This window comes from Haliotis cracherodii, unplaced genomic scaffold (assembly GCF_022045235.1).
Source record: "Haliotis cracherodii isolate W230 unplaced genomic scaffold, xgHalCrac1.p SCAF_7, whole genome shotgun sequence".
In the NCBI taxonomy this organism is placed as follows: Eukaryota; Metazoa; Mollusca; class Gastropoda; order Lepetellida; family Haliotidae; genus Haliotis; species Haliotis cracherodii.
Window position 1 is genome coordinate 46,830,506 of NW_027266330.1, and position 10,188 is coordinate 46,840,693.

Consider the following 10,188-nt stretch of genomic DNA (forward strand, 5'->3'; position numbering starts at 1 on the left):
TGCATCACGCAAGGTCGACTCACAAGTATAAATACGGACAACAAAGAGTTCTGGTTTATTTTTCAAATATTTTCAACTACAAAATATTTTGTCAAAGTTTAAAAGTAGGGATGAGTTTTAAGTAGGGGAATATCCTCGTAACTCTCCATTCCTTAAAAATAATGGGCCTCGGCCCCTGCGGGGCCTCTGCGTCATTATTTTTAAGGAATGGAGAGTTACTCGGACATTCCCCTCTACGGAAATGGTGAAAAATATAAAGTGGATGGACTTCTTATTCCAAAACTATACATTTTGGAGCTCTATAGAAATATAAGTTCAAACTTAAGTGTAAACAGCTGCACACAATGATCATAAGTGGTTTGGATGCTATTCAAAAACAGTTTCAGATTGCTTCAAGACAGATGAAACAAGCATGTGTGTGAAAGGGTAGTACTAAGAACTGCTGAATCACCTTGACCGAGTGAGTACACAAGCTATACAATATTTTTGAGAAAATGTTTACCATGGGATGGTACTGAAAACGTGACACTTTAAAAGCACAGATGTTCCTTTATGAAAGACTACATAAAAGGGATACACTTGAAAGAGCTCTATAGAGAGTGTGTTACTAAAACTCGATATTGATTAAAAATGAGCGAGTAACAAGTGGTGGCTTTGTGGATTCGTTCTTGTTAAGTCAATAGGGCTGCTGTCTGGTCAAACAGGGGAGTATCTAGAAAACGTACTTGTTAAATATCGTATACCATCACTCACAAGCAAAGTATAGTGAGTCAGAAGTAAATGTATACACCATTTGTATGCGGGGTGTAACAGTTGATACCATTTGAAAAGAACAAGGCAACAATATGAAGCAGTTTTTCCCGTGAGAAAGTGACAACATGCTGAATCACCTTACTTGCGGAGTGAGTATAAATATAACGTGTTAGTGGTTCATTTCGGGAGAAGACACTTTACACGAAAATGTCTGACAATCACAACCACACTACGTTTGAGTGGGCTGCTGGCCATTGGCTGTCCATCAACTTGTTCCGCGATGATGCTTGGGTGCATCTTTCAAACTACAACAGCAAAAAGGAGAGGAAAACCATTTCCTTGAAAAGCAGTGTATTTAGAAACCTGATTGAAGATCGCGAACAAATTCTATCTGCTTTGGAGGACTATTTTAAGTGCTTTGGCTATTATTATTATTATTATTATTATTATTATTAATTTACCCTTCCTTTTCAGCCATCGTGGGGTACAATGCTCAGTGAGACGAGAAAGGAAAAGACTGCTTCGGCGTAGATTGCATCGCGGGTATTATCGACACATACGCGAGCATCTCACTGTGTTTTCTAAAATAAAAGCATATTTTTAATCAGAATGTGTGTATGTTTTATGTTTCAATTCCCAGTTATTCGCTCTCTTGGTCTATTAATGTGATATGAGATCACGAGGGCAGGCCGCTCGCTTCACCCGAGGTTTGACCGTTGTTTTTCCGGCAAAGTTTACTACATGATGATATATAAGAAGAAATTAAATCTGGCCGTGTACAATTGATGGAATAAATATGATTAAACCAAATATGAACTGAGCGAATGGTTAATTCAAACGGAATATATGGAGGAATGATTAATGAAACAGTGTTGTACAGTCATAAGGTAAGTTCACCTATTTTCATTATTACTATTACATCAATTAGTTATATGTCATAAAGCAGAAAACATACGAATTACATATCTGCAGATGGGTATAATGTATACTTTCTACTCAAGTTCTAACATAATGGCGAAAACAAGTAACAGCGATATTATCTAGTTGGTGATCGTCTAAAAGCAATATTTAACCCTTAGTGTTACGTTAGCACACTGAAACAGATAATAGGTTAAAGAGTGATAGAAATGTTAATAGATAAAGGTTAATGAATACTGCTATGAACAATAACATAATATTTTAACACTTAGTGAAACGTGAATGAAGTAGAGAAAAATGTTTATAAATGAATTGACATCGGTGAAAGGGTTAACAGGTTCAGCGGCTAAAACCCACTCACGAATAGATTCACTCTTGCGTGTAAAGAGTGGGTGAGAGAGAGCTACCCCTAGTCAGAGACCATATACCGAGTGACATGCGGACAGTGTGTGATCAAGTACTATGCTCAACACTACATTTTAATAAGCATAATCGCATTGGGGGCGAGGAGCATACGACAGAACGCTATGCAAGTCTCCAGTCACTATGAGCATGTTATTGTACTGTTGAAAACGGGAACGGTAGAGTAGTCAACTGTGTCATCCTTTCTGCATTCTGTTAGGCTTCAGGGGACACCGTCGCAGGTGAGTCTTCAACACGACAGCACTGAGATACAGGAATAGTGGTATTTATCTCAAAGGATTTATTCGATATCCTAACGAGTCCATTACGTCAACTGAATTCCACCGGATTTCGAATTCAAGAGAAACCAGAGGATTGTATATTTTACGTACACAGAAGCCGTGGTTTCGTTGTAAGCTTGATATTTTCAGTCCATGTAAACAGTGTTGAACTGGATATATACTGACTCTTATGCAGATGTTTGAGGTTTGTTCAAACACTTTCCACGGTCGATCTTCTCATCTACATTTGAATTTTTACGACTTTTAATAGTTATGAATTGTTCACGATCGCTGAAGCGACGTTTGCCCCGAATGAAGAGCATTTGCAGGAAGAAAATAATTTGGCCTTTATTATGTGCCCTGTGTGTTATTGTACTTGTGTGGACGACGGAAGATTTGGTGTTGCCGTTTCAAAGATTTCAGTCTTTTGGGCCGGTCCTAAATCACAAGTGGACATCGGTCAAGGGTTCGGCGGATCTCCATGTCTTCAGCGCTTATTTCACTGGGCGTGACAACTTGGTGAGAATCGTCAGCTTGGGCCCGACCGTGAGCACGGCTCGTGTGACATGTTCCTATTACTTTCTGGATGACGTCACAGACAAGGTGGAGACTAGGGATGAGGGTGTGGCAGGATCCATTCATCAAATGAGAGATCATCATGGGATGAAGTAAGTATCATCATCATCAACATCATTATGATATTATTATTATTTCATGTTTACTGAAATCATAGTATTGATTATAATGTAAGATTTGCCCGGACTCAAAATACCCCGTCCTATACGAATACTAATTGAGAAGAGACTCGAGTACTTTACATTAAAATAGGGGTAGCGCAAAAAGGTATGGCTGAATCATTCAATGTATCAACATTAAATAGTTACCTTAATTTCTATTCTGGGTAAGAAATACACTCAAAGATCAGGGCGTCAGTGGTGAATGTTCTTCAATCTAACATGATATCCCACTTATAATAGTCTTACAGACCCACCCTGACTATAAATAGCCCGAAGCTGGTGGTGTTTAAGTTTCAAACATCGGCAGACAACGTAAACACAACGTAGTGTCGAGAAACACCTTTTGACAATAGTACGCAAACTAGATATCAGCTTCAATGACAAATATTGGATTCAACAAATGGCTCCATATCTATAAGTTTTATGCAATTTTATCATAAAAGATCCAATCGTGTTTGAGTATCTGCACCAACCAAAGTGGACGGAGCTTATTTAGAGTTGCACTTTAAATAGCAAAACACGTGGTTATGTGAACACGTCACAGCAAGATAGCACAGTTTCGGTAAATGTAACATTATCGTTATACGAAACTAACGTTGCATTTGTATTAGTGACAAGATTCTTTCAGTTCAATTACGAAATGACGTACATATCTGTTTAGGTTTTGGTGCTTGCGTTAAACTTTATAATATCACACAATATTCTGATTACCTGTTTGAAAACATCAAATAACAAACATTTTGTCTGGAGATTCAACTACAGTTTTAGAACAAATTTAATTTGAAACACCAGAAGTTGCGCCAATATGTCTTACTTTGACAACAATATGTGAATATGTCACGTGTATCAACATAACAAAGCACATAACAAACTAATAAAAAGTTTAATGAAAAAACGAGATGTTTTGACCTTATTAGCTAAATAATGTACTTACGATAAAAGAAACATTCAATACACATATTCCAAGATACAGTGAACTACAGCGATGACGAACTGAAATAGACCACTAATTGTGGTTCGTTATCGCAATACCCGTCAGTTCGTTACAAGCGTGTTCCTTATAAACGTATTTTAGTGTAAGTTTAATTACGGATTTCCTTTTGTTTCACATAATTTTCACACACAAGACTTGACAAAACATAAGTAATTTGAGTGTTTTCTTTTCATCAACAAACAAAAACTTATGATCAAATGAACAAAATGATAACATTATGAAGACAATATCGGACTGCATGCCACTCGACGTGAAGTGCCTCAAGTCAACAATTACTGGAGATTGTGTGCCAGGAAATGTGACTTATTCTTTTTAACTTGCGGGATTTCATTTTGGAGGCACACGAACTACTTTTTTAAGTTGTTAGATTAAGAACGCTGCGCTGTGTCACAAATGGTTGAAACAAGCAGTGGGAACAAACATCCTCGCCTACATCTGGCTCAACAATGAAGTCTGGCTGTGACACTGATCTACGAATCCCAAGAATCGGAACTGAATTGGTCCAAGTTTCTGTTGCACCTGCAAGGACGCGCAGAGAGGCGCATCAAGTTAGATGCTGTTAAAATATTAGAGATTTCGAATACTTCAGGTTTTGTGTTAAGTTAACGACACACATTTAGACGTTGTTAGCTTCTACAGATATTTAGTGATTGTTTCACCCCCAAATTATCATGGAGTAAAACCTTCAGCTGTTTCACATCATTATACAAACAAATTTGGATATTTATCATATGAATATATATTCGACAATGTGATAGTCCTAATATTGTGTTATGGTGCTGAAATATGGTGAACTTCATTAACCACAAGAAGTTATACAGATTTCATTCTGCAAAAGATTCTTCACATCCAATAAGAATACTCCTAATAACTACTATCAACAATATAAATCACTTCTTAATGTTGAATCATATCTAACAACAAACATACCTCAATATATTAAGTGGCATTTGTCAAAATTTAGATGTTATAATCTTAGATATTTTAAGATTGGAAGGCACCATAATAGTCCTGATGATGAGAGATACTGGGAATTTTTTCTGAAGAAAACTAAGAATTTTGTAGAAGATGAGTAGCAGGTGATGATAATTTATCAAGACTACTTTCATCGAAGAATATCCACCAACTGAAAATATTATCCACCTCATGAAATCAACTGATAAACTATATTAATAACGATGGAATATATTTAACTGAAACTTATGCAACGAGAAACGAGAAAATACTGATTTAATATGTTTTTTAAATACACTTTTATCGTTCATAACCCAAAGTGGCACATTGCATATTACATATAACCATGATTGTGTTGTATTGGACGCATGTATTGGGTTGAGTCTCAGATAAATACCTACTGTCTATCTGTCAGTCCGTCTGCCTGTCGGTACGTCACATAATTCCTCTTGACAGTGTGACAGGAGACTACCGTTCAACCACAAGAACATCTATGTTAATATATTCGTCGATTTTGCACAACAAAAGCCAAAATACAGCAAAATAAATGACGCATTTATCAAAGTTATCTGATATCAAGTGTTTTCTCCAACAGACGTGCTAGGTTGGTTTTGTTTGGAATGAATATGTTTAAAGCAGTTCTGCTGTGGATTGATTAGCATCACTGCTGAAAATCAAATGACGAATTTTTCGTATACATGTTAACTATTGAAATGGTTAATATTTTCAGCTAAATAAATATGGATACATACTATACAATTCGGGTTCGATGAACATTCCCTAATAACGTGACTGCGAAAGCTCTTGTCATAAAGCCGCAACGCCTGACTGGTTCAATCATGCTATACGCTGTATTATGTACACCTGCAAAAACAACGAATAGAATAGGACCAAGCTCTGATCCCTGCGGGACTCCAGCATTTACATGTATGAGCTTGGAAAGCATTAATTTTGTTTAACAAAAGCCTTTTGAGATCTTTCGCTATGTAGCTTGACAACCATTGATTCACATACAAATGCATATAAAAATCATTTCGCGTCATACATTTTTTAATTCACACAGTCGTCGTCTGTATATAAAACGTTAAAACTGTGTGCAATCACCCTCGTATTCCGACGTATTCTGCTGTGGGAGGAAAACTCAAAGTGACAGTACAGAACTTTATTACTTTCAAGGCTAATAATTATGTACATTACATGTTGAGGATTTACAGAAGATTTGGCGACTAGAATATTTATCCATCACTATTTTACAATATTTGGCTAGTTTCTCTATTAAGATTGACTTTTACATTTAAAAAGCTGGATAAGTTTATACATTAATGTTAAGAATAGTTGTCTGATGGAATTATAATATTAACATTTAAATATAAAATAATTTCGTGAGCAATGTCCTGACTATTACATGAAGTGCTTTTCCTATCCTCTAAGGTGTATTGACCCATCTTCCACTCTCGATAGGTAAATAATGACAAGATGTTGCAATCACTAACAAAGACATGTGCTGGTTTGGTCTTTTTTGTTGGGTTTGGGAGATGGGATTTTTGTTTGATTTGTCGTTTGTTTTTTGTTTTGTTTTGTTTTGGGTTGGGTTTTGGGGGATTTTGTTTGTTGTTTTTGCTTTTTTTTGCTTTTTTTTTTGCTATTATTTTATTTGCTTTTTGCTTGCTTTTTGCTTCTTCTTTTTTTTTTTGGGGGGGGGGGGGGCGTAAATTAACTACATTATGTTTCCAATACAGTGTCATCCTTCATGCATTATTAGAATCTCGCTCTGCTCAGATTTGAAATATCAGAGTTATATTTTTTGCTCAAGCCAACTTCAGTCCAGATGTAAATATTACCAGTTATGGTTAGAATATTTTCGTGGGTTCGAATCCTAAAATCGAGATGATATTGCTTCTTGAATTTTGTGTTTCATCAAAAGAGTACGACCTGCATCACACCGGTCCTTCCTCCCATATCACGCCGTATAATAACTGGATACTGTCCATACTGTTCAAAGTAACGACAAACCCCACTAACTCACTCATTCAAACCGTCTACACCATTGAAGAAACCATATTCGTAGCTCTGTCGAGATAAATAAAACAACACCAAAAACAGACAAATCAAGTGATTAAGCGAATGTAGTGTTGTGCCGCGTTTAGCAATATTGAACAATATCTCGATGTGGGACATCATAAATTGGTTTCACACATTCTACCCATGTGGGCCATCGTGCCTTGCAAGAGAGGATCGAACATTATAATCACTACCAAAAACATTTATTGAGATTTCAAAGGTAACGTGACATGCACGTCCAAGGCCACACCCAAAAGGTTTGTGTAAATCAGGAGGCCCTCTGCCAAATATCTAAGGTCTGTAGTTCTCTCTTACATCCATCTTGCATTCAGTGAAACAAGTCAACACAAATCTTTGATGTTAACATTCATTGTTTGTTTATTGTTTAACGCCGCACTCAGCAATATTCCAGCAAAATGACGACGGTCTGGAAATAATCGAGTCTGGATCAGACAATCCAGTGATTGACATCATGAGCATAGGTCAACGCGAGTGGGATACGATGACATGCATCAACCAAGTTAGCGAACCTGACCACCCTATCCCGTGTGTCGCCTCTTACGAACAAGCATGGGCTGCTGAAGGCCTATTCTACCCCGGATCTTCACGGGTGGATGCTAACATTCTTTATCTACGGTCAGATCCCCAAAGAGGACCCGAGAAAGCCCCTTAGCGGTCATATGATGAAAGGCATTTACTATTGGCTTTAAATCTGGAACTTTCTGCCTACGTATTCGTTTTCCTCAAGGTATTTGCATAATCTGACAAAAAGGTTGACAGAAGTGTCTGAACGCTTTTTACGATTCTCGTGTAGGTAGTTTTCTTTCGCTTTAGAAGGCAATGTTATCTTATTACAAAATTCAACCATCCGTTGCATGCGTATCCAACCCTATTGAATAATACTGCTCATGTTATCGTGTGAAAGTATAAATCTAAATCATTTGGTGACATTTTTTCAACAAAAATATGTATTTAATCATGTTTGGCTACCAGCGCAGCGCCCTTTTTCCTAAAGAGATGTGCAAAAAAGGCCACCCTTAACCAAAAGGCTGTATTTGCGCTTTTATTACAATGGAGATTTAATACACTGGATAATCCGGGACCTTCTGACCTGATCAATGTTGTCAATTCTTATTTCAGATTCAACAACCTTGAAATAACCTGTCCTTTGAAGAAGGGGAGTTATCCACATTTTGTTGGGCTTTCTGGAACAAGAACATCGCCAAGGAATTACTTGAAGATCAACTACCCACCTACAAAAAGTTTCAAAGCAGAATTCACCGTCTGCATACCTGCGTTACACTCAAATTTCAGCGGGATGACAGAAGTCGTGCAAACTCTGGAATTTGACCAGATGTTGGGAGCACGGGACTTCACAATCTATTACACTTCTGCTGCACCGGAAGTAGATGCTGTTCTGCGCATGTACAGAGACAGAGGGGTCGTGAAAGTAGTTCCGTGGTATCCACCGGATGTTGATGTACATTATCATGCGCAGATTGCTTCAGTTCGAGATTGTTTCTACAGGAACATGCATACGTCCGACTACATTGTGTTCAAGGACCTTGATGAGATCTTATTACCATACAAACACCGAACGTGGCAGCAACTCTTGGACTACATCATGGAACGCCACCCACAGGCAGGGGCATTCGTTTTCCGGAATTCTTTCTTGCACAAACTCGGCCCAGACATCACTGATGGCATGGGGAATGTCGATATTCAAATTTCAAAAACATTCGGCCTCTACACGCTCCTGAAACGGCAGCGTCAAACAGTGATTTGGAAATATAACATGCGTGCTAAATTCATTGTTAACCCCATGAGGGTACATAATGTTGAAATACACGAGGTGAAAGATTTAATGAAAGGATATAGTCGTGAAGTGGTGAATGAATCACTGGGTCTACTTTTTCACTATAAACAATTTGTTGATGCAAAAATCAAGACAGTGAAGGATTCGGCGGCACTTCGATATCGTGAAGAACTGATAAACAGAGTCAAGAAGATATATCACATTTTGAATACACAGTATCAAAGAAGCACATTTACATAATTGAGGCTTCTCCGTTAGAAAGTTAATGTTTCTTCCGACTATATGTCAAAACCAGGGTACTTAATTACGACTTTGAAAAGGCAATGCACAGAACTAATGCGAGTGAAAGTATTATTGTTGCCGGTTACATTTGACACTTGTTTCCATATAAACTGTATAGTGTGATCTCAGGCGATACGATTCGCCATGCAGAGTTCCGTCCCTTGATAGCTACTTTGTCCGCCTCCAGCAATAATCCACCTATATGGCGACGGTCTACAATTATAATGATTGGATTCCATCGGGATTGTGTGCTATTATGTTTAAAAGATATGCATATATTTATATTTAGTGATACACGCCTTTGGTAAATATTTAATTCTAATTGCATAAAAAACAGCACATACAAGTACAAAATGATATTCGTCCTCTATACCTCGGAGACATAAGGGGCAGTTTATCATTCATACTTAAATTTGTTTGTCACCTATCTTCCTTATTTCTCAACCGCAAGAGTCCCTCTAAAGTCTTAATACCGTATTTTTTGTTTATTTTTTGTTTGACGCCGCACTCAGCAATATTCCAGCTATATGACGGCGATCGTAATTGCATAAACATACGTTTCTGGTTCTGAGAAACTTTTAAATTCGCTATAAAAATTCCATATGTTAACCAAAGATTGAGCCATCTGACCTAGCGTTACCGGCTGGTTCTAGTCCTGTCGTAAATTTTTTCCATCACATCCCAGACATGTTCTATATGGGGGCGAAGTTTGGAGAAACAGCTGGCCATTGCAGTACAGAAATGCTATGCTGCCTCAAAAAAATTCGGGCGGGTATTATCTTTGCTGCAACGTGACAATACACCACAGCATTCGCACAGAGGGTAGAACGTGATCTCGAAGGATGCCCTCCCGGTTGCATACGTCGTTCAAATTGCCTTTAACAATGATGAGTTGAAATCTCCTGAGAGTCATCTGTGGACAGTATACTGTCCCAGTCTTGTCTTCGGAACCTCAGATGCTGTCTACATCACGCTAGGCCTGCTTGACGG

General features: G+C 37.8%; 1 protein-coding gene across 1 annotated transcript; it reads left to right on the forward strand.

Annotated features, from left to right (window-relative positions):
• Window positions 1–2,085: 2,085 nt before the first annotated feature.
• Window positions 2,086–9,788, forward strand: LOC139447834 (glycosyltransferase family 92 protein F13G3.3-like). The gene is made up of 2 exons (XM_071229312.1): window positions 2,086–3,022; window positions 8,241–9,788. Exons 1-2 carry the CDS (start codon window positions 2,628–2,630, stop codon window positions 9,154–9,156), a joined length of 1,311 nt encoding a protein of 436 aa, XP_071085413.1. The 5' UTR covers window positions 2,086–2,627; the 3' UTR covers window positions 9,157–9,788.
• Window positions 9,789–10,188: the final 400 nt, after the last annotated feature.